The sequence below is a fragment of the Gekko japonicus genome, unplaced genomic scaffold (genome assembly GCF_001447785.1).
Source record: "Gekko japonicus isolate JY-2015 unplaced genomic scaffold, Gekko_japonicus_V1.1 scaffold563, whole genome shotgun sequence".
NCBI classification, from domain to species: domain Eukaryota; kingdom Metazoa; phylum Chordata; class Lepidosauria; order Squamata; family Gekkonidae; genus Gekko; species Gekko japonicus.
In genome coordinates this window covers 706,877-733,279 of record NW_015166439.1, presented here as the reverse complement: position 1 = coordinate 733,279, position 26,403 = coordinate 706,877, and the positions used below count along the sequence as shown (strand labels likewise).

The 26,403-nt window shown below is 46.2% G+C and overlaps 1 protein-coding gene across 2 annotated transcripts in view; it reads left to right on the top strand.

Annotated features, from left to right (window-relative positions):
- The window catches only part of SYVN1 (synoviolin 1), a 32,852-nt gene extending 15,466 nt beyond the window's left edge, over positions 1 to 17,386 (top strand). The window contains exons 7-16 of one of the 2 annotated variants that reach the window (XM_015411950.1): positions 2,351 to 2,477; positions 4,177 to 4,276; positions 5,133 to 5,198; positions 5,534 to 5,650; positions 6,379 to 6,542; positions 7,308 to 7,457; positions 8,990 to 9,109; positions 12,462 to 12,648; positions 13,415 to 13,572; positions 14,423 to 17,386. In XM_015411950.1, coding sequence (XP_015267436.1) covers positions 2,351 to 2,477; positions 4,177 to 4,276; positions 5,133 to 5,198; positions 5,534 to 5,650; positions 6,379 to 6,542; positions 7,308 to 7,457; positions 8,990 to 9,109; positions 12,462 to 12,648; positions 13,415 to 13,572; positions 14,423 to 14,580 — 1,347 coding nt within the window. In that variant the 3' untranslated portion in view covers positions 14,581 to 17,386. Of the gene's footprint in view, positions 1 to 2,350; positions 2,478 to 4,176; positions 4,277 to 5,132; positions 5,199 to 5,533; positions 5,651 to 6,378; positions 6,543 to 7,307; positions 7,458 to 8,986; positions 9,110 to 12,461; positions 12,649 to 13,414; positions 13,573 to 14,422 lie in introns of both variants that reach the window. The other variant, XM_015411949.1, reaches the window with a different exon arrangement.
- Positions 17,387 to 26,403: the final 9,017 nt, after the last annotated feature.

The window sequence follows — 26,403 nt, the reverse complement described above, 5'->3', positions numbered from 1 at the left end:
ATATAGCAAAAAACGTAAAAACCAACAATAAAACTTTCTTCAAATACATTAGAAACAGGAAACCAGCCAGGGAGGCAGTGGGGCCCTTGGACGACCAAGGGGTAAAAGGAGTATTGAAGGATGATAGGGAAATGGCTGAGAAGCTAAATGCATTTTTTGCCTCCGTCTTCACTGTGGAAGATGAGAAGTGCTTGCCCACTCCAGAACCACTGATTTCAGGAGGGGTGTTGGAAGACCTGAGTCAGATTGAGGTGATGAGAGAGGAGGTCCTAAAACTGATAGACAACTTAAAAACTGAAAAATCACCAGGCCCAGATGGCATACATCCGAGAGTTCTGAAAGAACTCAAATGTGAACTTGTAGATCTCCTGACAAAGATATGTAATCTTTCCTTAAAATCTGCCTCCATTCCTGAGGATTGGAAGGTAGCTAATGTCACTCCCATCTTTAAAAAGGGTTCCAGAGGAGATCCGGGAAATTACAGGCCAGTCAGTCTGACGTCGATACCGGGTAAATTGGTGGAAACCATTATTAAGGAAAGAATTAGTAGGCACATAGATGAACAAAACCTATTGAGGCAGACTCAGCACGGTTTCTGTAAGGGAAGATCTTGTCTCACTAACCTGTTAGTGTTCTTTGAGGGGGTGAACAAACATGTGGACAAGGGGGATCCAATAGATATTATTTACCTTGACTTCCAGAAAGCTTTTGATAAAGTTCCTCATCAAAGGCTCCTAAGTAAGCTCAAAAATCATGGGATAGAAGGACAAGTTCTTTTATGGATCAAAAACTGGCTAGTTCATAGAAAACAGAGAGTGAGTGTAGGTGGGCAATTTTCTCAGTGGAGGGTGGTAAGCAGTGGGGTACCGCAGGGATCAGTACTTGGTCCACTGCTTTTTAACTTGTTCATTAATGATTTGGAGATGGGAGTAAGCAGTGAAGTGGCTAAATTTGCGGATGATACAAAGTTGTTCAGGGTGGTGAAAACCAGTGAGGATTGTGAGGCACTCCAAGGGGATCTGTCAAGGATGGGCGAGTGGGCGTCAACATGGCAAATGGGGTTCAATGTGGCCAAGTGCAAGGTGATGCACATTGGAGCCAAAAATCCTAAATATAAATACACATTGATGGGGTCTGAACTGGCAGAGACTGAGCAAGAGAGAGATCTTGGAGTTGTAGTGGATAACTCACTGAAAATGTTGAGACAGTGTGTGACTGCAATAAAGAAGGCCAATGCTATGCTGGGGATTATTAGGAAGGGTATTGAAAACAGATCAGCCAATATAATAATGCCCCTATATAAATCAATGGTGAGACCTCATTTGGAATACTGTGTGCAGTTCTGGGCACCACACCTTAAAAAGGATATTATAGCTTTGGAAAAAGTGCAGAAAAGGGCAACTCGAATGATAAAAGGGTTGGGACACTTTCCCTATGAGGAAAGGTTAAAACGCTTAAGGCTCTTTAGCTTGGAGAAAGGAGGACTGAGGGGTGACATGATCGAGGTTTATAAGATTATGCATGGGATAGAGCAGATAGAGAAAGAGGTACTTTTCTCTCTTTCTCACAATACAAGAACTCGTGGGCACTCAATGAAATTGCTGAGCAGTTGGGTTAGAACGGATAAAAGGAAGTCCTTCTTCACCCAAAGAGTGATTAACACTTGGAATTCACTGCCACAGGAAGTGGTGGCGGCTACAAGCATGGACGGCTTCAAAAGGGAATTAGATAAGCATATGGAGCAGAGGTCCATCAGTGGCTATTAGCCACAAGGTATAGCTAGGGGCTCTGGGGCAAGTGATGCTCTGTCTTCTTGGTGCTTGGGGGGGGGGGTCAACAGTGGGAGGGCTTCTAATGTCCTGGCCCCACTGGTGGACCTCCTGATATCACCTGGTATTTCTGGCCACTGTGTGACACAGAGTGTTGGACTGGATGGGCCTTTGGCCTGATCCAACATTGGCGTCTCTTATGTTCTTATGTTCTCTGCTGTTTGAAAAAAAAAATGTATTTGGAACTCCTTTTCCCACAGCTTGTTCATATGGTATCAAATTTCTTGCGTTTTAGACACCAGGTGAAAAGTTTTTACTTTTCCATATATGTATTTAGATGTTGACTTATTTTGGTCTTCAGTTGTTTTCGATTTTATCTCTGCTGTGGATTATGTGATACAGGTGTTGGGGGGGGGGATTGCTTCTGGGAGGGCAGGAGATGGGACTTCTGATCCCATCCTGCGTTGTGTTTTGTTTTGTTTGACCAGTGACGTGACAACAGGATTACAGAGAAGCAGGCAGATGGATGCTGCATCCTTTTGATTCCTCTCCTTCTCTTTCCCCCCCTCCCTTCTCTCCAGTATGCCATCCTCATGACAATGGTGCTCACCATCTTCATCAAATACATCCTGCACTCCATCGACCTCCAGAGTGAGAATCCCTGGGACAACAAGGCAGTGTACATGCTTTACACAGAACTCTTCACAGGTAATGACTGTTGCCTTCCTGAAAGGGAACGATCAGAGGCCTACTTCTATTGGGTCCTTTCTGTAACATTCGGGCCAGTGTTGGTGACTGGCCCAATGCAAGAGGCTGCTCTCTGTCCTCCTGGGTTTGCCTGCCAGCTGCTCCCCTCCTTAAAAAAACAAAGATCAAGTTGGGTTCAGTGAATGGTCTTTGAACATCACTAATGCCATGGCTTCTGAACGTAGGCAAGTGTGGACCTAGTCCAGATGGCCCGTCCATATATGAGCAGAAGGGGTACGTGTGTCTGTAGGTTTCCAATACTGGGGGTGTAAGATTGTGGCAACATACTGAAGGGATATTCCATTGAGGCTATTGTGAGAGTAAGGAGGGACCGCTCCGAGACTGCACAGGAGAGGGTGTGGTATATAAATGCTATTAAATAAATCTCTACCAGGTCACTGTATTCCGGATATCTTGATTTCCTTTGCATGGTTTTAAACATGAAGAGGTTGGGTTGTTTTTAGGCTTGAGCTGATCTTGCCTGCATGGTAAGAGACCTGGTCCTCGTATCAGCCATTTTCGCCCAGTGTTAATTGCTTCTGCAGCCCCTGTACTGTGTTTTTCAACTGCATGCAGGATGATTTTGCAACTTTCATGCTGTTCTCCTATCTTTGTACAACGGCCAGATGGTAGCTACGGCCCCAGCTTATCAAGCCATGACTGGCTGCTGTGCCCTCATCTTCAGTTTTTCCAGCTGTTTTTCTCCCTCTTTCTCCCAGAGGCACCTCAAGGAGGTGAGGCTGGTGTGGCATAGAGGTGGTGTGTTGATGCTGTTGCACAGGTGTAGCTTTAGCTTCTGCATCACCTTCTGTTGACAAACTGTATAGACAAGCTGGAATGTGTCCAGAGTAGGGCAACAAAAATAGTGAGGGATCTGGAGACCAAGTCCTATGAGGAAAGATTGAAGGAGCTGGGTATGTTTAGCCTGGAGAGATGACTGAGAGGTTATATGATAACCATCTTCAAGTACTTGAAGAGCTGTCATATAGAGGATGGTGTGGAGTTGTTTTCTGTTGCCCCAGAAGGTCAGACCAGAACCGATGGGTTGAAATTAAATCAGAAATGCTTTTGGCTAAACATTAGGAAGAACTTCCTGACAAAGCAGCTACTCAGTGGAACAGGCTTCCTTGGGAGGTGGTGGGCTCTCCTTTGGAGGTTTTCAAACAGAGGCTAGATGGCCATCTGAAATTAATGCTGATTCTGTGAATGTAGGCAGATCACGAGAGGGAGGGCAGGAAGGGTTGCATCAGTGCTTCGTTTTCATGGTCCTTTCTTTCATGCCCTGGGACATGCTGATTGCCACTTTGGGGTCAGGAAGCAATTTTCTCCAGGCCCGTTTGCCCAGGGATCCTGCAGGTTTTGTTTTTGCCATCTTCTGGGCATAGAACAGGGGTCACTGGGGATGTGGAGGAAAGTTATTTGTAAATTCCCTGCATTGTGCAGGGGGTTGTACTAGATGACCTTGGATGTCCCTTCCAATTCTATGATTCTCTGTTGCCCCTCAGTATTGCACCGGCTAAGCAGTTGTGTCCCGATTCCTGTTGCGTCTCAGATTTGTACGTGCTTCAAGGCAGCTTCTTCTTGCTTCTCCTGCGTAATGAGAAATAGTGGTTTGTGGAAGTGAAAGCAAAGCTAATGCTGCCACCTCCTCCTGCTCCAGGTTTCATCAAGGTGTTGCTGTACATGGCCTTCATGACCATCATGATCAAAGTACATACCTTCCCGCTGTTTGCTATCCGGCCCATGTACCTGGCTATGAGGTGAGTGAGTGGCGTGTAATGGTACATCTGATTATTCCAGCTTGAAAAACTGTTTGGAAACTGTTTTTGGAGGAAATAGAACAAAATTTGAGTCCAGTGGCACCTTTTAAGACCAACAAAGTTTAATTCTGGGCATACGCTTTTGTGTGTGTGCACACTTTATCAGGTACCATACCCAGAATTAAACTTTGTTGGTCTTAAAAGGTGACACTGGACTCAAACTTGGTTCTGTTGCTTCAGACCAAGACAGCTACTGCATCTGTTTTTAGAGGGACATTTCATACCCATGTGAAAATTAATATTGCTTCTGTGTGAGTAATGAGGCTGAATTGCCCAGTCATGTGTTCCCTCTAAGCTGAGTTCGTGTGAGCTAGCTCACAGTTTTTTAGCCCCTGGCTCACACATTTTTGTCTTTGCTCAGGAAGGATGGCTCCAGAACAAACTAATTTATGCAGCAGCCAAATCGCTCGCTCACAACTTTAATGCCAGTAGCTCACAAAGTAGAATTTTTGCTCACAAGACTCCACAGCTTAGAGGGAACATTAGTCATGACCTACCAATAGTGTGTTTACATTTGCTTTGTGAAAGAGAATTTTTTTTGTAATTGATAGAACAATCCAACATACCAAAAGATTAATCCAGTGGGAAGAGCATTGTTGTTTTGAGTATAGTACCATATGTTTAATGGGCATCTTAAAATAAATTGAAGCAATATTAGAACAGACTGGTATTGGTTCCAATATATTCATGAAGAACCTTTCCCATACAAAACTGTGTAGTCTTTTGCTCTTGGGTCACTGTGTCATAATGGTGTTATGTGTTTATCTAGTAAAATGGACTCTTTGTATCTTTCCAGACAGTTCAAAAAGGCTGTGACAGATGCCATCATGTCCCGCCGGGCCATACGCAACATGAACACCCTGTGAGTATTCATCATTCAGAGAGAGAGAGAGAGAGAGAGAGAGAGAGAGGAGGAGGAGGAGATGGTTCTCCTTGGGTGTCTGCAAGGGTCTTGTGACTACTGAGGAGGTGGAACCACCTAGGCGAGAGTCAGTAGATAAACCAAGAAGGTGGGGTTACATCCAGAACAAAGCATTTGGGTGTTATAGAACTTTTACTGCCTCAATAGAGAACAGAACAGAACAAAACAGCTGCTAACAAAAATGTGTACATCTCAGGGTGCAGGACAGGCCATTATAGTAGGTCCTGCAGATATATGGAATATGCCCACCCTTAATTCAAGGTTTTCTCTCTCAGGTATCCTGATGCCACCCCAGAAGAGCTGCAGGCCATGGACAATGTGTGTATTATCTGTCGGGAGGAGATGGTGACAGGTGCTAAACGCCTACCTTGCAACCACATATTCCACACCAGGTGAAGAAAAGCCTCTGTGTGATTGATAAATTTGTTGACAGAGCTGTCTTGTGTAACTTAACCTATGGAACTGCTGTGTAGTAAGTCAGACCATCTAGCCCCATATGATCTGCTCAGATTGGAGGCCAGAGATCTTTCCCAGCTCTGCTACCTAATATTCTATAAAAGGAGGTAACAGGCAATTTAAGGCATGTGCTTTTCCTCTGAGGAATGTTCCTTTCTGTGGTGTAGTGGGAGAGCCAGTGTGGTGTAATGGGGTAAGAGCTGTGTACTCTAATCTGGAGAACTGGGTTTGATTCCCCACTCCTTCACATAAAAGCTTGCTGGATGACCTTGGGTCAGTCACAGTTCTTTTGGAGCTCAGCCCTACCTACAGGGTGTCTTTTGTGGGGAGAGGAAGGGAAGGTGATCAAAGGCCTCGGTCACACGGAGCATTAGGCACGCTAGAGAGATGGAAGATAGGCGGATTTTCCAGGCGCGATCTCACCGCCACATCTGGGAAGCATAGAGCTCCCGTGGCGCACCCGAGGCTTCCCGCTGAAGATGCAGGGTAAAAAACTAGTACCTCGGAGGTACTAGTTTCTGGAAACCGCGGGGCAAGGGCGGGCGTCTGGTTGCGTTTCCAGTGGTAGTTCTGGCGCCCGCCCATGTCCCCTCGCAAAAAAGTGGGGGTTTTTCCAAGTCTCCATGGATACGCACCAACACAGGCTGTCTCTCCCCTTCCACAGCTGCCTGCGGTCATGGTTCCAGCGCCAGCAAACCTGCCCCACGTGCCGGATGGATGTCCTCCGTGCCTCCCTCCCAACTCAGTCCCAGACGCCCCCTGAGCAGCAGGAGGCAGGGCAGCAGCCGCCAGCACACCAGACTCCGCTGATTCCTCAGCCACCTAATTGTGAGTCTGTAATGCTGCATAAATCAAAAATATCTTTCCTCATTATATTTCCATCTCGTTATCATAAGGTGGCTTTTGGCAGCTGTAGTTCATGGACAAAACACCCCAACTGGCTGTACCAGGGCAGATATCCTTTTTGCTTCAAGTGAAAAACACATCTACCTGTGGTGATGTTAATGTCCCAAATGAAAAGAGTTGGGAGAAATTAGGATTATACTTGGACAAACACTGGGAGGAAGCAGAGCTCCAGTGGCACTGCCGAGGGTCCAGCTTGCAGATGAATGGGTCCAGAAGGTGGCAAGAACAGGCATAAAAGGTCACTGTCGCCTTCTCACACACCGCCAGCACTTTGGGGGCTTACCTTGCTTACAGAGAACTGTCCCTGTCTGCCAAGCAAAATGATGTGGTTTGCTGCTGTTCATTACAGATACTAGGGATTGCCTATCCTGGGCTATACTGTGTGACTGCAGATTAAAGTTTTTTTCAAAATTTTATAAATAGGGTTAAATTGGCCTGATTCTCCTAAAATGTTGGTGGCCAGACTGATTCCCTTGTTGTTGTTGTTGTTGTTCAGTCGCACAGTCGAGTCCGACTCTTTGCAACCACATGGACCTCATCACGCCAGGCCCTCCTGTCTTCCGTTGTCCTCCGGAGTCTACATTCCCTTGTGGCAGATTCCAAAGAGTTGTAATAGGCCAGGTAGCAGGCTCGTGAGAACCGTTTATACATCATTCTTACATGCTCCCCTCTCCTTCCTTCTTGCAGTTCCCCAAGGCGTCCTGCCTCCTTTTCCACCTGGGATGTTTCCGTTGTGGCCCCCCATGGGCCCATTTCCTCCAGTGCCTGGTGCCCAGCCACCCAACAACGCAGATAACGCTTCAGCTGCTCCTTCCACATCAGGGACGCAACCCGCAGGTGAGATGCTTTTCCCCCCATCTAAAAATGGCTTCCAAAGTGACTTGCAGCCAGGGATTCCAGTAAGAACAATTATGTGCAGCTGTGGAAAGGTGGGGATGGTGGTTTATGGTCAGCATGAGATGCACGGCACTCAGGCAGCTCTTTCTCTCTGAGGGCTGGGGAAGAGAGGGGGCAGTCTCTAGAGCTCAGCTGTGTTCCCTTCCCTGGCCTGGGAGGGAGGCACAGCTTGATGTGTATTGGGAGGAGCAGAGTACAGTCCACCCGGAATCCTCAGACTCTGGTAGACTTACGTTTATCAGTGCATATCTCCCTTTTTGCCTGTTTCCCCTGAGATTGTGTCTGTATGAAGTACAGTGTGTGGAATTTGCTTGAGTATAACTGTAGTGCACCCCTGATGTGCTTTACTGGGTATTGGACATCCCACAATGCTTTGGGGATCAGAACAGCCAGCCGTGCTGGGTAGATTTTGCTCTTTGAGCCTCTTGTGCCCAGTTGAATTCTCAGAATACCTTTTGCGATTGTCCCCTGGATAGGAAGAGAGACTTCTCCTACTATATCTTGGTCCCCTCCCACGCTAGCCCAGGATTTTCATTCTTAGACTTGTCTGAAGAAGCCACTGCATTCTCTCAGCTGAAGCGTACTCCAGCAAAAGATCTAGGTGCATAGATTTCTGGAGGAATGAGTGAGCGCTGTTCTCTTGTTTCCCACCGTGTTACGTCTGTCTTCCAGGCCACCACCAGGGAAGCTGAAGAGCTAGTGTGTTGTAGTAGCTAGAGTGTCTGAATAGAATCTGGGAAACACCAGGTTCAAATCTCTGCTCGTTCACTGTATGACTTTCATTGCGTGACTAGAGCCAGTCACTGCCTCACAGCCTAGCCTACCTCAGTATTCTTCTAAGGCTTAAAGGTAGAGAGGAAACTCTATGCTGCCTGGAGCTTCTTAGAGCAACGGCAGCATTAAAATGTTAGCGAAAACCAGGTTGGTATTTATTTATTTTTTATTAGACTTATATCCCACTCCATTCCCTGCCAAGCAGGGCTCGAGGGGTTTACAACAATCAAGATGCAATACTTCAGCATTTTTTACAATTTTAAAATCCACTTTATTTTAAGTTAAAACCTAAGACTTCTTTACTACATCAGATGGTGGCCTAATATCCATCACAGTTGGACGAGTGGGGGCAGCCGGTACAGAGAAAGAAAAAAGGGAAGGGGGAGGGAAGGGAAAAGGGAGGCTAGCAGATCTCTCTAACTGCCTGCTATTCTCAACCATATGTCTGGTAATGTCCTATATAGAACTGACAGGGAGATTGCTTTTTCTAGGCACTACTCTTCTTTAGGTGACTCTGGTGCCCAGATTTGAATGGAGGTCTGATGTGAAAATTGTCCACGAGCCTCCCATTCTGTCATGGGGAATGTGTGCTACAGCAGATGCCTACAGCCTCTGAGTTGAGTGTGTGCATAATGCAGCATTAAATGGAAAAGTTTACTCTGGCTTTGAGCTTCTGTTTCTATCATCTTTCTCAGCAGGCACTTCACGGCCCAGTGGAGGCTCAGCATCTGGATCAGACTCCACTGCCCCTACAGGAACAGTGCCAGGTTTCCCCTTCCCTCCACCTTGGATGGGGATGCCCTTCCCCCCTCTCTTTGGTGAGTGTTGGAAGCTGAACAGCCACCACTAATGCATATGTGGGGGTATATTGTTCTAGCTGGCTGTTGAATTGCCTGGAGATGCTGGTGAGTGAGGCGTCACTAAGTGGGGTGGGAAAGTCAGTGTGACATGGTTGATATGGTGTTGGTTTTGGGGCGAAAGAAGCTTGTGAGAAAGAAAAAATCCCCTGCTGAGCCATGAAGGCCAGAGGATAGTCTGGGATAAGTCATTATGCATCAGGCAGGGACGTACAATTTCAATTTCTGGAAATATTTGAGGCTACGGAAGGTTCTCCTAAAGCCCTCTAGGGAAACTTCCTTGGTTTCTCCACCTCACCCTGGGCTGTCGTATCTTTGGCCTCAAACTATATAAATGACTTCTGTATGGGTTATTAGGCTACTGCACTGTTTTGAGCTCCTGGGAAGAACAGCAGGGAAACAGTGTAATTGATGATAAGGCAGGGAAGAATTCCCATACACTTAGATATACATATGTCTTCCCTTCTTTAGTCCAGGGCTTCCCAACCTGTGGTTTAAGAACCAAAAGTGGGTTGCAAAGCCTCTGAAAGTGGGTCACAGGCTGGACTTCTCTAATGGCCACCCCTCCCTTTCCCATTGCTCTCTTTTGTATTTTGGAAAGCAAGACCTGATGCTGGAAACAGTATCTTCCATGTCATACATCAGTTGATATTTTGCTCATTGCATATGCATGTTAATCAAGTAAAATGTATCGTAATGGTTACTTGAGTGAAGTTCTTACAATCTTAGGAAGGATTAGGGAGTAAGGGAGAAGGCTAGGACGGTCAAAGGCTGGATTGTAACCTCCATATGCAAAGGCTGTGTACATTGGAATGCCAGTTGCTTGGGATGTGCCCTTTGTGCAATGTTTGTTGGTTTCTCAAAAACTTCTGGTTAACCACTGTAGAAAATGGAATGCTGAACTTGACAGATGCCAAGGTTGTAGTTTGCCTAGAGCACCAAAAAACCTTGGGCCAGTCCTGGATGAGTCCACATTAGGGGGGACCACATTCAGCCGAACTGAAAAGATAGCCGAAAATACCTTGTCAGTATTTTTTGGGTATCATATAATCTGTATTTGGCTACCTGTGTAGCTGAACCCGAAAACGCCAGTATTTTTCGAGTTCTTTTTGCTATACCAAAAAGAAGGACTCAAACCTAACAGCCTGAGCCTCCAGTCAGCTGTTGGGTATAAATGCCTTTCTTTCCCTCCCCAAGATTGGGGAGGGAAAGAAAGGCATTTTAAATATGCCTGGGTTCCCCTCCTGATCTTCTCCAGGTGCCCCGAAGCCGTGAGGCACCTGGAGAAGATCAGGAAGGGAACCCAGGCATGTCTGCTATCTCGGGGAGGGAAAGAAAGGCATTTTAAACATGCCTGGGTTCCTCTTCTGATCTTCTCCAGGTGCCCCACAGCCACGGGGCACCTGGAGAAGATCAGGAGGGGAACCCAAGCATGTCTGCCTTGTTTCCCCAGCCTGCCCGCTGCGGCAGACAGGCTGGGGAAGGGAAGGCAGGCATACACACATGCCCCCTTTCTTCTCTGAGCCTCTCCACTTTTGCGCAGAGATTCAGGGAAGTGCGGGGGTCATGTTTAAATGCCTTTCTTTCCCTCCCTGATCTCGGCGAGGGAAAGAAAGGCATTTTAAACGTGCCTGGTTTCCCGATCTGTCCTTCTTCAGCTAGAATATGTCAGCTAAAGAAGGGAAGACAGAGAGAGGCTTTCCCTTGTCAATTTCACTCTCAGCTGATTAGCCTGGAGTGAAATTGACAGGAAAATCTGTAGGGGCTTCCAGCTGGAAAGAAAGCATTTTAACATGCCTCCTTTCCCTGTGGTGGTGTAAATCAGCTCCGAATATATTCAGCAATACCTAATATTTCCCCAATCCGAATACCTTACCGGTATTGGACTGGGGAAATTCAGCATTTATCGATATGTTTCTATTCTGATTTACCCAAAGCTGGAAAATACCATTTTTTGGGGGTTTTTTTGCACACCTCTGGTCCACATATCAAGAAAAGTTGGACTTGTGGGTCACTGTACCAAAAAGGCTGGAAACTGCTATCTAGAATGTTGCCTTGTAGGGAACTCCTTTCACTAGGGAATTTCCTAAACTGAGAGTGACTGTCTAGGACTTCTGGCTGAATGCTGCTAGAACATAAGAACATAAGAGATGCCAATATTGGATCAGGCCAAAGGCCCATCCAGTCCAACACTCTGTATCACACAGTGGCCAGAAATACCAGTGCCATCAGGAGGTCCACCAGTGGGGCCAGGACATTAGAAGCCATCCCACTGCTGACCGCCCCAAGCACCAAGATGACAGAGCATCACTTGCCCCAGAGTCCCTATCTATACCTTGTGGCTAATAGCCACTGATGTTCCAGCAGGCCCTGTTTTGGGAACCACCACTAATAGCAAAAGTCCTTCCCTCCCTTCTCAGTGCTGCCTGATGAGTCCTTTCTCAGTCTCTCCCCATCTTAGATGCTTCAGCCTTTGTTTCCTTGCAGCCACTTAACCCTTCACATAGCCCAAAGTGCCAAGTTTCCAGGCAGAAGAGAGGACTGTTGGTGGTTGCCAGATCAGCTGGTATCCACAAGGGTGCTTCCCTCACACGGTAGCACATACTACTTATTTATGAATATCTGTAAAATATTATCAAGTGTAGACATACTAGTAGTGATACCGGACATTTTGGTCCCTATTTAAAGAATTGGTGTCAAACGTAAGGGCCCACAGCATGTTTGTCACATTCCACCCAGATCGCAGAACTGTCTTCAGGCCTAGGAAGTTGTGTCTGTCTTTCTTGGGGCAAAGGAGGCATATCTCAACAGCCTCCCGCACTCCCAGTTAAATGACCAGGATGTGTAGAGGTGGGCATCAGCTTTGACCCCCTGACTGTGTTTTCAGAGGCAAACAGTGCCACGTGAGGAGGAAGGCTTAATATGATGGTGGAGTAGGAAGCCAGCAGTTGGAGCAGCTGTGAAGGTATTTTGGCAGGACGAAGAGAAGTGCACAGGTTGAATAGCGAAAGGGCGCCTTTAAGTTAATCAGTCCCCCTCATCAAAAATGAGTGGTTCTTCAGAAAAAAATGATGGATATCTGATGGTTAGGCAGCTTGGTCCTCCAGCCCATTTGAATGCAGCACTCTTTAGGAGCGGGATGTCTTTTAACACCTTGTGATGGCATGTTAGGAGTGGCCACTCTGTGGCAATTGTTCTGTGTTCCTTCCTATGTTGTCCTCAGTGGCTTTCGTTGTAGCCCGTAGCTGCCCCCTTGTCATGCTGGTCTCACACAATGTTCTCTCTTCTCACCCACCCCACCCACCCCCCGCAGGTTTCCCTCCTATGCCGGTTCCGCCCTCCGGGTTTGCAGGACTGACTGAAGAAGAGCTGCGAGCCATGGAAGGCCATGAACGGCAGCACTTGGAAGCCCGGCTCCAGTGCTTGCAGAACATTCACACGCTCCTCGATGCGGCCATGTTGCAGATCAACCAGTATCTCACAGTCCTGGCCACTATTGGGTAAATTGACTGGCTCTTTCCTCTACATGCATGTCCGTCAGTCAGGGCAAAGCATATTAAACAAATGCACTCTGCAGCAGCTACAAGCAGAATACTTTACAGTAACACTTAGTTTCTTGGTGAGACAGCTTGGTAGGTGAGTGTTGTTCACTGTGAGTGATTGCCTCATTTGAATATCAGCGAGGATTTTTCCTCAGCTTGGATTGGCCAGTATCTATGGTTGATGGGGGGGAGAATGGGGGGGCATCTTGCCCCCCAAATGTGTGGTATTTGGTGTGTAGAGGATCATCTGGAGTAGGCCCAAGGAAAGTGACTGTCTCCCAATTCACCTACTTCCTTGACCCTTTTTTACAGGAATGTTCCCTGTTTGCACCCACTCCCTATTGGAAGGGCTGTCTTCATTCTGCAGAAAAACTGCTGCATGCAATATTAGCGACAAGATTCAACTTGCTAAGAAGAGATAATTTTTGAGAAAGAGAAACAAAATATCTAGCCTGTTTCCAAAAAGAGGCTTGAGTGGTAGCAGCTGCTTCTTCCTTTTCAGCCTCGATTGTTCAGGTCTGACCTAAATGCTGCAGCCATTGGTCCTTTTTTCCCTAGTTCAGTTTTTCAGTAAGTCCGTTGTTTCCCTATCTGTAAAATGGGAATGGAAGCAGCAAAACAAGTTGGTGCCCAGACACAGCTGGAGAGAGTTGTTGGTGGGGTTGGGATGGTACGGGTGTTTGTCCGCTATCCATCCTAATGGACCTGTTTCTGTCTTGCACAGGACGCCCCGCTCTGCACCACCACCAAGCGCTCCAGCCACTTCAGCATCCTCTCAGGAGACTGCCAGTGCAGAGCCCAGCACCAGCGAACCCACCACTTTCCAGTCCGCTGACAGCACTACTTCGGCAGCAGTGGTCCCAGATTCCTCAACCCAAGCAGGTGGGCAACCGGGGTGGGTCCCTTCATTGTAAAATGCTGTTTCACTGGGCACCATGCAAACATCCCCAGTTTGGCACCTTAGAAATCTTCTAATTTATGGGCGTTGCTTTTCACTTCTTAAAACCAAGCTGCACTTCAGCCTCTGTCCTGAGGGTTGCCTGTCTGCCTCAGGTGGTGTTCTGGGACAGCATGCATTGATAGTAGTAGAGAAGCAGTAGAAAAGAGCAAGAGTCCAGCAGCACCTTAAAGACTAACAACATTTGTGGCAGGGCATGAGTTTTCATGAGTCACCGCTCACTTCTTCAAATATTGGATGCACTGACAGTGTCAAGGAAGGGAGGCTTTGCTTTGTAGTAGCGGGTTCGGACTCTTTGACAGAAGCTCACCAGGGACTAGAAATATTGTTGAAATACTTGATACCTGTGAAGCTGCTCGGTTGTGATTGATTTCTAGCTGCCACCACTGCTACTATAAAGCCACTGATGGTGGATGCTAACTAAATATTGTGTGGATTAACGGAAGCCATGCAGCTCTCTGTGACTGGGGAGAGCTGTGGCTAAGGTGACCAGGGCAAGGCTCCAGAAAGGCATGGCTGGCAGTCTTAAGAGAGAGAACTGCTTTGATTGATGGACGGAGGAATGGGGAGCAGTGTGGCAGAAGCTGTTGGCAAGGTGGGTGGGGCTGGCAGTAGATAAGCGTATGCTGAGTTGAAGAATCAAGGAAGTGTGGATTAGAGAAGGCCGGCATTAAGAACAGATCAGTTTGAATGTCAGGTGCTGCAACTTAATACCAAGGAATATTTTCTTTGTTTTGATTGACTACTGTTTTTTCTCCCCCCCCCCCCCCCCAGCTCCTTCCCCAGAGGCAGGCGCTGAGGGTTACACAGCCCCAACCGGTCCTCCTGAGCAAGATGACGAGCCCTCTTCCCTGGAGGAGCCGGATACAGCAGAGCTGCGCAGGCGTCGCCTTCAAAAACTGGAACTGCCCTCCTCCTCCTCTTCTCATTGACGTCCCTCCTGCCCCTTTCCGGCGAGCCTTGCTCTGTGCCTCAGTTAACAGTCTGACTGATTTCGGCCCCCAACCCCAACCCCCAGCAAACATGGGATGAGAGCAGAGGGGGAAAACGAGAACTGGACAGCTCAACTGCTGCACCAACAAGTGCCGACACGATGAGAGGTCACTGGGAATGCCGTTCGGCAGGGGTGGCTGTGTGGTGGCAGCGGCAGTTCTGCCTCTCGATGTCCTAATTCTAAGGGGGGGGCGTAAATCACCCGTCCCTCCATCCTGACTGGCCCTGATCCAGTTACTCTCACCAGTGCGGTAATGTTTCTTGCTTCCAAAGTCATGTTTGGTATCTGGATATCAGCTGGACAGACTCATAGTTGCAAGAGCAGCGCATTGAGCTTGGGGAAGAACTTCCTTGGGTTATCCCCTAAACAGGGTGGGAGCTGCCAGTTAAGGGACCTTCCCCCAACTGGAAAGGAGCTGTTTCACCTACATATAATCTCTCACCACCACCCCCTCCCCCCGGTTTGGACCGCCAGCTTTCTAGTTCTGTAGTGGTTTTGTGTGGACTCCTCCTTTTCCTGGGAGGAAAGCAGCAGTAATAAATGGGGAAGAGCTGACTGAGGTGTGTATGTTTTGCCACCTGTAGGTGGAGGTAAAATGCAGGAGGCCTTCTCAGGATAGCTGAGCGTGGAACCACAGCCGTCTTCCCAAGGCCTCGCTCCCATCTCCAAAACCACCTGCCTGTGGTGGGAGCCAAAGTTGCCTAGGAGGAGCTTGGAATTGCATCCTGCGGACTTTGAACTGTGTTTCTGGGCCAGCGTTGAGACTGCAGAGACAGGGAGAGATCTTTCTGCTCCTGGCTGCATCTGACTGGATTGTAAACTTGCGTGTGCCCTCCTTATTTTCACAGATTTGTGGGGTGGCTTTTCAGTGCAGTAAACTTGTGACTTGAATCCATTTTCTCCTTGTGCTTCCTTATTTGGCTTAAAAAACAACAACCACGAAACACATCCCCAACAACAATTCTTGTGGTGTGAGTTAAGGCAAGCAATAGTTAGCTGTAGCAGTTCTGGCATGGTGTTCCCCAAGGGGGTTTGGGAAGGGATGCGTGATCTTGGAGGTATCTGCCTTGCCCTGCCAAACGTCCTTGGCTGCTTCACCTTCCTGGTTTAAGGATGGGTCAGGTGGTGATGGGGACTTTGCTGATGCAGCCCTAGGAGCTCCATGGTGGCTGCTCCTTGATTCTAGTACTGAGCAATCTGCTACAGACCATGGTCAAGAGAAGCCCAGTAGAACTGACTTAGGAACTCACTTAAAGTATATTCTTGTCCAGGAGAACTCTGCTGTGTAGTTCTCTAGAATCAAGCCCTGAGTTTCTGACTAGCACGCCTCCCCCTCTCCGAAACAGCTTTTTAGAATTTGGATCTGCCGCTGCTCTGTGCACGAGCTTTTCAGTCTTGCTCCAACACAGCAAAGCTCGTGCAAAAGCTGTTGCAGGCAGTACAGGTCGTCGTTTATCTCCCTGCAGAAGGTGCTAGGAAACTGAATTTGGCTATACTTCCTATGTTGGTCCAACTTTTTGGGTTTTTGGACATAATGTTCCCTTTTATCTGTCTGGTGTAGTGTGCTTGTATTTCCACCCATTAATGGTGTATATAGAAAATGCTTAGGATCCAAAAGACTGTGTGTGTGTGGAGGGAGGACTTCTGTGCATATAGTGGGGCTTCTGCCAACGACAAACCAGACTAGGTGGCAAACTGCTCCCAAGCCTTGGAAAAGACCTGCTGTGACAGTACAAGGAAGCCTACACATGAGCAAGAACCGCCACAGAAGCCCCAGTGCATGTTCAGAAGTATTTGCTAGAGCGCCATCAGTGTGTGCGCGTGTCTCTTGGAACCATGGTTTTGTGTGAGATGCAATGAAGTCTCTATAATTTTAAACGGCTGTAGGTGTTTATGGCAGGAATTGGGACATGTCCGGCGTGGGGAGGGGCTTTGAGTGCTGGAGCCAACAGTATTTTCTAACTTTGGATTTCCATAATCCAAGTGGGTGGAGTTGCTTGACTCTCTTATGGGGGGGTCCCTATATACATGCTTGGTAGGGGGAAATACTCTGTACTGCTGCTTCTGCAGAGAAGGGGGGTGTTGTCTGTCCTACACCATCTTCCCACATCCCTAGCTCAACACTGTGGTGTTTCAGGAAACTGGAACTTTGTTCCATTCAGGTACACCTGCTTTATAGCTGAGATTCTTGAGATCAGACCCGGTCCGCTTTTCAAGATAGGCGTGTCACCTTTTCTTCTTTAAAAAGCCCCAGGGCTTTTTTCTAAGGAAGAATAGTAGTTTTAAGAGTGGTTATTAACTCTCAGATGCAGTATTAAAATTGGCTTTTTGGCAGAATAGTGAGTAATGTAGACCTGCTTTACTTCCTGGGCTGTCACTTTGCTGCTTGGGGTGAAAGCAGCGTAGCTCTTCTGTTCTTGTGTTTGGAAGAAGCACGCCAGGGATTGTTCAAAGTATTGCGTTAAATAGAAGATTTCGGTCAAGGCTTCTAATAACTTAAACTTCCTTGGTAGTGAATAGAAGGACTTCAGTCTGGATACAGTGGCTTTTTTGCCCACCTGCCTGCAGTGAGGGTGAGAGGAATATGTCGTTTTTGGACAGGAAGCAGTTGGCAGTCCCACAGCCAGTCTGTCTCTGGAGCAAAGCTGCTTTTGTAAGAATGTGATAAATAACTGACTACGCCCAGGTGTTTCTGCAAGCACAATCCTCTTGTAAGGGATGTGCAGAACAATCATGAAGTCGAACCATCCACCGAACTGTCAACTTCCCTCTGAGAAGTGACATGCAAATCTTTCTGTACTTGGCAAGTGCATGTGGCCAACCATGTAGCTGTTGGTTATTAAAACACTCTTCAGGGAGCTTTAAGTTTGGCAGCTGAAACACTTGTCGTTCAAGTACCAAGGTGGTGTGTGTCTGTCTTTGCCAAAAAAAATAATCAATATTTGTAAAATACACCTAAATGAATACATATCAGGAAGCTGCAGCTGACCCTGGGTGAGTTCTGCTGAATGGAAGCGCGATGCCAGTGTGTGCTGGGGTGGAAGGTGGGAGGCTTGACCAAGCCGAGTAGTTTTTAAAAACTCTCTCTGCCTGCTCACTGCGTTCACTAATCCTGGATCCTGCCGTTCAGATCTCATGAGGTTGCACCTGCACCTCTTTTACCCACGTCTCCAAATTCTGATATTCAAAGTAGATTCCAACCTGGGGTGTGTGTGTGTCAATATCTGCACTCCTACCTCTTAGAGAGCAGACAAAAATGGGTTCTTCTGCCATACAAAACCAACGTGGGCCAGGAATGTAACTTGAAACCACCAAGTGGCTTTTCCCGCTGGAGAGCAGCAGTAGGAGGGAGGCACTTTGGACTGAGAAGAGGGACCTGATAGGGGAGGGAGGAAGGAGGCAGAGCAGGGCTCAAGTGGCCCCCGTTTCATATTACTTTGAAGCAAGGGAGCAGGCTACCTTGCTCTTGGAAGTGCAATGTCATTGACCTATGGCGTACCTTTGCTAAGTCTTGAGGGGCAAACTTTAAATGAGGGGAGAGCAAACACCGATCAATGAGAGGGCACGTGTAGACTTAGTTTTGACAGACCAAAAGGGAGGGGGGGGGAGAAAAAAAATTGGGTGCAGAGGAGGGAGGTGTGACTGGGGGGCAGGTTACAGTGTCTTGCTAGTGGGTTTTCCCCACAGCAGCTGCAAGCAGCCAACCACTGGGGGTTTCACTGAAATTAGAAGAGACCTTTTTCACAGGGAGGCTACTAGGCTGCTTGGAATGACCACATGTGTACCTGTGTTTCCTTCTCTTCCACCCCCTCTAAAGACTTTTTGAGTTTATGCAATTTTTTTCTGAAACCCAAGTGGCCTTCACTCCTCCAAAGGAGCACGATTAAAAATGGTCCCTTTTAGAACTGGCTGATCCTTTCTCATCTCTCTGCCTGCAACATTTCATACTTTCTTTCATTGCATTTCTGTAAAGCTCTCTGTCCCTTGGGAAGTTAACTTACATTCTGGCTCATTAGTGAAAGGAAATTGTGGCAATAAAGGAGGCAAGAATGTGACCCCCAGACTACTGTCTTTTTGGATTTCTCTCCTGACAAATCTCTTTGGCATGGAAAAATTTCTGTGTTGTAGAAAAAGCTCTGTTTTGCACATAGGAGATGCCAGGTTAAAAATTTTGGTTATAGGTCAAACCCGCAAATGGTCTTTTAAAAAAATTAAAAAATCCTGATTTGAACTTTTACCAGCAGGGCGCATGGAACTGTTCTGGGGAGTTCTATTTCCTGTCTTCAGACTTCTAATGTCGCGGGTGCTTGGCACAGGGTTTGTTGAATGCCAGCACTCTTCTGTTTTTGAGTAAAAGGAGCTGATTGGAAAGCTGAAAGCCCACAGCAAAACAATGTTTGACCTCTCTATCCTTGCAGCTTTTCTTCAGCTGTGTTACATGTGGAGGTGAAGAAAGTTTGGTTAACTATTTAATTTTTGTAAATACTGTATAATTTTTAATAGCTTGAATTGTGTATATACACAGCAAATAAACTTGCATTGAATACTGAGCTGGATGACTAAGCTGTAATTCTTTTTTAAAACTATTTTGTCTTGCAAGGTTACACATAATATTCAACATACTATTTATACACTAATTACATAAATCCCTGCATCTTCTCAAGTAATCACGTAAATCAAATTGGTATTCAGTTTAGATTTCTATCTTCTGTATCATTTGTTTCCAAGCACTGATACTCTTCACAGTTTTCATTTTAAAATAAGCAAATAAGTTAATCGTCATGCACAACAGACCTTATAGCTTGTTTAGACTTTTCCTTTTGGCTGGAGAGGTAAATACTATCTGAAATAGCATTATCATTTTTGAATATTTCCACACATAAGGATACTTCCACAAGTGGGGGGGAAGGGCATAAAATGAAGAGAAGTAATTTCATATTTTTAAAAAGCCACTATACCATCCAGAATCCCAACAGTGAATGGCAGAATATTCTAATCAAAATGCAGAATGCATATATCTACCCATCCAGAAGTTTCAAAATAACCTCTGCTGCAGCAGAAATAAAGGAACTGAGCAGGAAAAGCAAGACTTCTTCCCTTGGAGCATGCACAGTCAGTATAGATAGGGACTCTGGGGCAAGTGATGCTCTGTCTTCTTGGTGCTTGGGGGGGGTCAACAGTGGGAGGGCTTCTAATGTCCTGGCCCCACTGGTGGACCTCCTGATGGCACTGGTATTTCTGGCCACTGTGTGATACAGAGTGTTGGACTGGATGGGCCTTTGGTCTGATCCAACATTGGCATCTCTTATGTTCTTATGTTGCGGAATAAGGGCCTGGATTGAGTCCTTTGTTAAACCTATGTTACTTTAATTTCTATAGTAAAGTGTAGTTGAACCTTTGGCTGTGTTTCCCAGGAGGCTTCAGGACTGTGCTGGTGCTGTGGCCTTCTGGTACCGATAAACCTGTACATGACTTTTGCCTTTTGGAATGTTTATACACTATCAAATTCTAAATAGATAGGATATCTGTAACTAGCTTCCTTGATGAGTCACCCTAGCTTTCCCTGACTTTCCTGACCCCAGAGATAGGGTGCTCCGCAGCAGACTTCACTGACAGCCACCCTGAGCCTGCCTCGGTTGGGGGTGGGTGGGTTTAAATCAAATAAATAATAAACTACATTAGCTCATATAGATGGGAAAAGGTACTCAATGTCTGAATTTAATCTTGTTCGTTGTTGTATGCCAACCACCCTGTGTTATGGGTCTTGGGCAGGCAACCAAGATATATCCTTTATGAACTCACAGTGCACTCTAATTAGGTATTTGATTCATTTGATTAATTTTGTATGCTGCATACCAGATTCTTATGTTTTAAAGGGTTTAACATTTGAGTTTGAAGTTAAAAGGTGTTTTGAAACAACACACTTTCTCGATGCAATTGGGAAGCCAGTTTCCCTGCCCAATGAATACAGTGGGGATGGGAGTCCATGAAAAGGTTCCTGCTCTCCTCATTTCCCCAACAGTCTGCCTGGACCCTCAGGTGATTGTAGCTATACTTTGGTTGGGGGGGGGGGGAAATAATAATGACAGAGCTGTTGTGAATTCAGTAATGTTTTCAAATGAATTTGTTTTTTATTAATTACAGTGGCATCTACATATGAAAAATAGTAATATGTAGGCAAGACCTGGTTTTTTGGCCAAAGAAGGTATGTTTGCTTTTTTGAGCCATTTAATGAGATGTCTGATGCTGTTTTGCAGCTTAAGGAGGTTGGCGCTGTGGCTGAAGGGTAGACAGTACAGATCAAAGACTTGACAGTGTAAGAAAGCATCATATATGTTTAGTAAGAGTTAGTGGTGTGGTAGCTGACTATGACACCTTTGCTAACACGGATTTCTGCAATTCTAATCCTATTGCATTGCTTATTGGCTGTCCCCTCTTGTGGACTGGATTGATTTAGGGTATGCTATGTATTCCAGCTCAAGTCTCTGTGAAAAAGGCAGACTGTAGAACAGCAGTTAGTCTGTACATTGCTTTCATCCTTGACAGAACTGGTGGGTGTTTATTTCTCTTGATTTTAACCCTGCTTTGCAGTGGAAATTTGCTCTGAAAAGGAGCTCATTGGTATCAGAACCTAGCACAAATAATGATTAAAGCAAAATACAAAATGTTCCTTGTGGAGAGAGTTTTCAATTGTGGAGGATCCAGGTGTGATCAAGGGATGCCTGGCTGCTCCCCTCACCCCTCCATGCCCTGAGCAATGGCACTTAGAAGTTTGTTTTCTTTGCAAAATTTATACCCCATGATTCTGCCTTCATCAGGGCCACCAACGCAGCCAACTGGTTAAAAACAGTCTTAACTGTTTAAACAAAGAAACCCACACCATTAAAACAAAGCTGAAATACACACAAAAACCCACAGCGAAATAGGGCAGGATGGAGAGACCACCAAAGTATCACTAGACAAAACAAGAAATCTTCAAAAAGGTTCTAGGTTTCTTAGTGGCTGTTCCCTTTTGGCTTAAGTTTTTCCTTTACTAGGATCAGTTTCTGAAGTAGCAATAGATAGATTCCCAGTTCTGAACATTTATTTTTATGTACTTACAAGATTTGTGTAGTCAAACAATCCTACAAGATGCTCAGAGTAGACTATGAGTTTATTCTCTCAATTATATTTCTAGGCTCATTCAGTATGTAAGGCTGAGTGACTACGCCTCTCTCAGTGAACTTTTATGAATGGGTAGAGATATGAACCTGGGTCATCTTAGCCCTAGTACAGTAGTCTAACTACTTTACCTGTTAGCTTATTACTTGATTTTTGGTAAGTATATTCTCATTTTTTTCTACATGCTGTGGAAGAAGATGGAGGAATCCAAAGCTGGTCAGTTAAATTTAAAAGATGTAATCTACAGTACGATGAGATGGAAGGATGACAGATTCCTTCCAGGAAGAATCTTTTGAAGAACATACAGTTTTAAAAAGTGAAGTGAAAGCTGCACAGAGAGCAACTGGGAGAAACAAATCACCAGGAGTAGATGGGATATCAACAGAGCTATTCCAAGCCACAGAAACAGTCCATCAACATTTTAACAAGAATATGCCTACAAATATGGAAAACAAAATAATGGCCCACACAGTGGAAACACTCAATTTACTTTCCAATTCCAAAAACAGGCTACATCAAAAACTGCAGCAACTACCGGACCATTGCATTAATTTCTCACACAAGTAAAGTGATGCTCAGAATCTTATAACAAAGACTGAAATTAGAAATGCCAGATGTTCAAGCTGGATTCAGAAAAGGAAGTGGCACTAGACGAGAGATCATATCGCAAATTTACATTGGTTGCGGGAACACATGAAAATTTCAGAAGAAAATCAGCTTGTGTTTTATAGATTACAGGAAAGCTTTTGACTGCGTGGATCATGAAAAGCTATGGTTGGTTATAAAAGAAATGGGTGTGCCGCAGCATCTGATTGTTTTGATGCACAACCTGTACTCTGGACAAGAGCTCCTGTAGGGACAGAATATGGAGAAACAGAATGGCTTCCAATTGGCAAAGGTGTCAGACAAGGATGTACTTTATCTCTTTGTCTCTTCAATCTATATGCAGATCATAAGGAAAACTGGATTGGATTTAAATGAAGGCAGAGTGAAAATTGGTGGAAGAATATTAACAATTTGAGATATGCAGATGACACCACATTATTGGCAGAAAATAGTGATGAAATGACTATTGATGAAGGTTAAAGCAGGAAGTGTCAAAGCAGGATTACAGCTGACCATCAAAAAGGCAAAAGTAATGACTACTGGGGAATTTCACAACTTTAAGATGGACAGTGAAGAAATTGAAATTATTCAAGATTTTCTATTCCTTAGCTCTATCACCAACCAAAAGGGAGACTGCAACCAAGAAATCAGAAGGAGACTAAGACTGGGAAGAGCAGCCATGAAGGAGCTAGAAAAGATTTTTGACTGTAAGGATGTGTTGCTGGTGACCAAGACCAAGTTAATTCATGCCAGCCATAGTATTCCCCATTACTACATATGGGTCAATGAAGTTGGACAATGAAGAAAGCTGATAGGAAGAAAATTGATTCTTCTGAAATGTGGCATTGGAGGAGGGTTTTACAGAGACCGTGAGGTGCCAAAAAGACAAATAAGTGAGTTCTAGATCACATCGAGCCTGAACTCTCCCTAGAAGCCAAAATGAATGAACTGAGGCTAATTGTACTTTGGTCACATTATGAGAAGGCAGGAGTCACTGGAAAATACAATAATGCCAGGAAAAGTTGAAGGCAGCAGGAAAAGGGGAAGACCCAACAAGAGATGGATTGACTCAATCAAGAAAGCCATGGCCCTGTATTTGCAAGATCTGAGCAAGGCTGTTAACGATAGGACGTTTTGGTTTAATTCATAGGGTCACTAGAACTCAGAAATGAATTGACAGCACTTAACACACACACACACAGTCTATAGGAACTGACTACCCATTAGAAAGAATTCGGAAGTAATAAGGCATATAAAAAACAGTATATTCCCCAAATCTCCGATTTTTTTCAGAGGAGAAAAAGTTGGGATAAGAGGTAATGTAATCTATCAAAGCCGTTTCCATGAAGGGGACTCATAAACAGGTTTAAAGTAAAAGGCAGATGAGAGATCTCATACTATACAATATGTTACATTTTCTGCCTATTGTATGGTTGTGTGGTCTTGGTTGCTATCCAATGAGTCTAGGATAGAGGCTTATCTAATTTTGCTATCACTGACACACAGCACCGAGAACATGGCCCACAACATGTAACATTCTAGTGTGCTTGTTTGTGTAGTATATGAATGCACGTGGTACATTGCAAAATTTGTGAACAAATACTTTCCTCTTCTGCTGTGGCAGTGGAAATCTAAAATTTAAAATGTACTCAATATATCTATTGTTGCAGCATTGTTAGGCTTCATTAGCAGTGGATGGGATGGAAAAATTAGTTGACAGATAGAGAGCCAGACGTTTGATTGCTGGACTGGATGATGCTTAGTGTAATCCACACACCTGCAGTCCCACAGCTCCAGTCAGATGTCATCATACAGTGTGTGCAAAGTGTGGTCAAGTAGAAAATGATTTATATCACGGGCCAGGGAAACAATGGGAGACGCTGGAAGATCCATTGGAAATAATGGGAGCTGGGAATGCCAATTGACTTGCATGGGCTCCATTGGAAAACATTACAGCACAAGTAGAGTTGCAATAAAAATGCGGAACGGATTTTCCATTAGGGTCTCTGGGCGCAAATATACTACTCTGGGGATGGAATGACAGGGCCACGGAGTAGAATGACAACCCCAGGTAAAAGCAGGAGTGTTCAGACACTGGAATGACAGGGCCAAGAGTGGAATGACAGCCCAAGGGTTTGCCAGGATTGTTCTGGGACTGGAATGACAGGGCCAAGAGTGGAATGACAGCCCAAGGGTTTGCCAGGATTGTTCTGGGACTGGAATGACAGGGCCAAGAGTGGAATGACAGCCCAAGGGTTTGCCAGGATTGTTCTGGGACTGGAATGACAGGGCCAAGAGTGGAATGACAGCCCAAGGGTTTGCCAGGATTGTTCTGGGACTGGAATGACAGGGCCAAGAGTGGAATGACAGCCCAAGGGTTTGCCAGGATTGTTCTGGGACTGGAATGACAGGGCCAAGAGTGGAATGACAGCCCAAGGGTTTGCCAGGATTGTTCTGGGACTGGAATGACAGGGCCAAGAGTGGAATGACAGCCCAAGGGTTTGCCAGGATTGTTCTGGGACTGGAATGACAGGGCCAAGAGTGGAATGACAGCCCAAGGGTTTGCCAGGATTGTTCTGGGACTGGAATGACAGGGCCAAGAGTGGAATGACAGCCCAAGGGTTTGCCAGGATTGTTCTGGGACTGGAATGACAGGGCCAAGAGTGGAATGACAGCCCAAGGGTTTGCCAGGATTGTTCTGGGACTGGAATGACAGGGCCAAGAGTGGAATGACAGCCCAAGGGTTTGCCAGGATTGTTCTGGGACTGGAATGACAGGGCCAAGAGTGGAATGACAGCCCAAGGGTTTGCCAGGATTGTTCTGGGACTGGAATGACAGGGCCAAGAGTGGAATGACAGCCCAAGGGTTTGCCAGGATTGTTCTGGGACTGGAATGACAGGGCCAAGAGTGGAATGACAGCCCAAGGGTTTGCCAGGATTGTTCTGGGACTGGAATGACAGGGCCAAGAGTGGAATGACAGCCCAAGGGTTTGCCAGGATTGTTCTGGGACTGGAATGACAGGGCCAAGAGTGGAATGACAGCCCAAGGGTTTGCCAGGATTGTTCTGGGACTGGAATGACAGGGCCAAGAGTGGAATGACAGCCCAAGGGTTTGCCAGGATTGTTCTGGGACTGGAATGACAGGGCCAAGAGTGGAATGACAGCCCAAGGGTTTGCCAGGATTGTTCTGGGACTGGAATGACAGGGCCAAGAGTGGAATGACAGCCCAAGGGTTTGCCAGGATTGTTCTGGGACTGGAATGACAGGGCCAAGAGTGGAATGACAGCCCAAGGGTTTGCCAGGATTGTTCTGGGACTGGAATGACAGGGCCAAGAGTGGAATGACAGCCCAAGGGTTTGCCAGGATTGTTCTGGGACTGGAATGACAGGGCCAAGAGTGGAATGACAGCCCAAGGGTTTGCCAGGATTGTTCTGGGACTGGAATGACAGGGCCATGGAGTGGAATGACGGCCCCAGGGTGTGCCAGGAGTGTTCAGGAACTGGAATGACAGGGCCACGGAGTGGAATGACAGCCCCAGGGTGTACCAGGAGTGTTCTGGAACTGGAATGACAGGCCACGGACAGGGCCAAGAGTGGAATGGCAGTCTAAGGGTGTACGAGCAGTCTAGTGGAACTGGGATGACGGGCCACGGAATGGAATGACAGCCCCAGGGTGCTGCAGGAGTGTTCTGGGATGACAGGGCCACAGTGTGGAATGACAGCCCCAGGGTGTAGCAGGAGTATCCTGGGACTGGGATGAGAGGCCCCAGAGTGGGTTGATAGGCCACAGAGTGGAATGAAAGCGTCAAGGTGGAGCAGCTGTGTTCTGGGACTGGAATGAGAGGCCCAAGAGTGGAATGACAGCCCCTCGGTGTAGCAGATGTGTTAGCCCAAACGCTTTATATTGGGCTATTTCAGACTGTGTTATATGAATAAAACTCGATGCAAAGGGCTAATAAAAGGAGACTGTGTAATGGAGGGTTTACATTGAGGGCG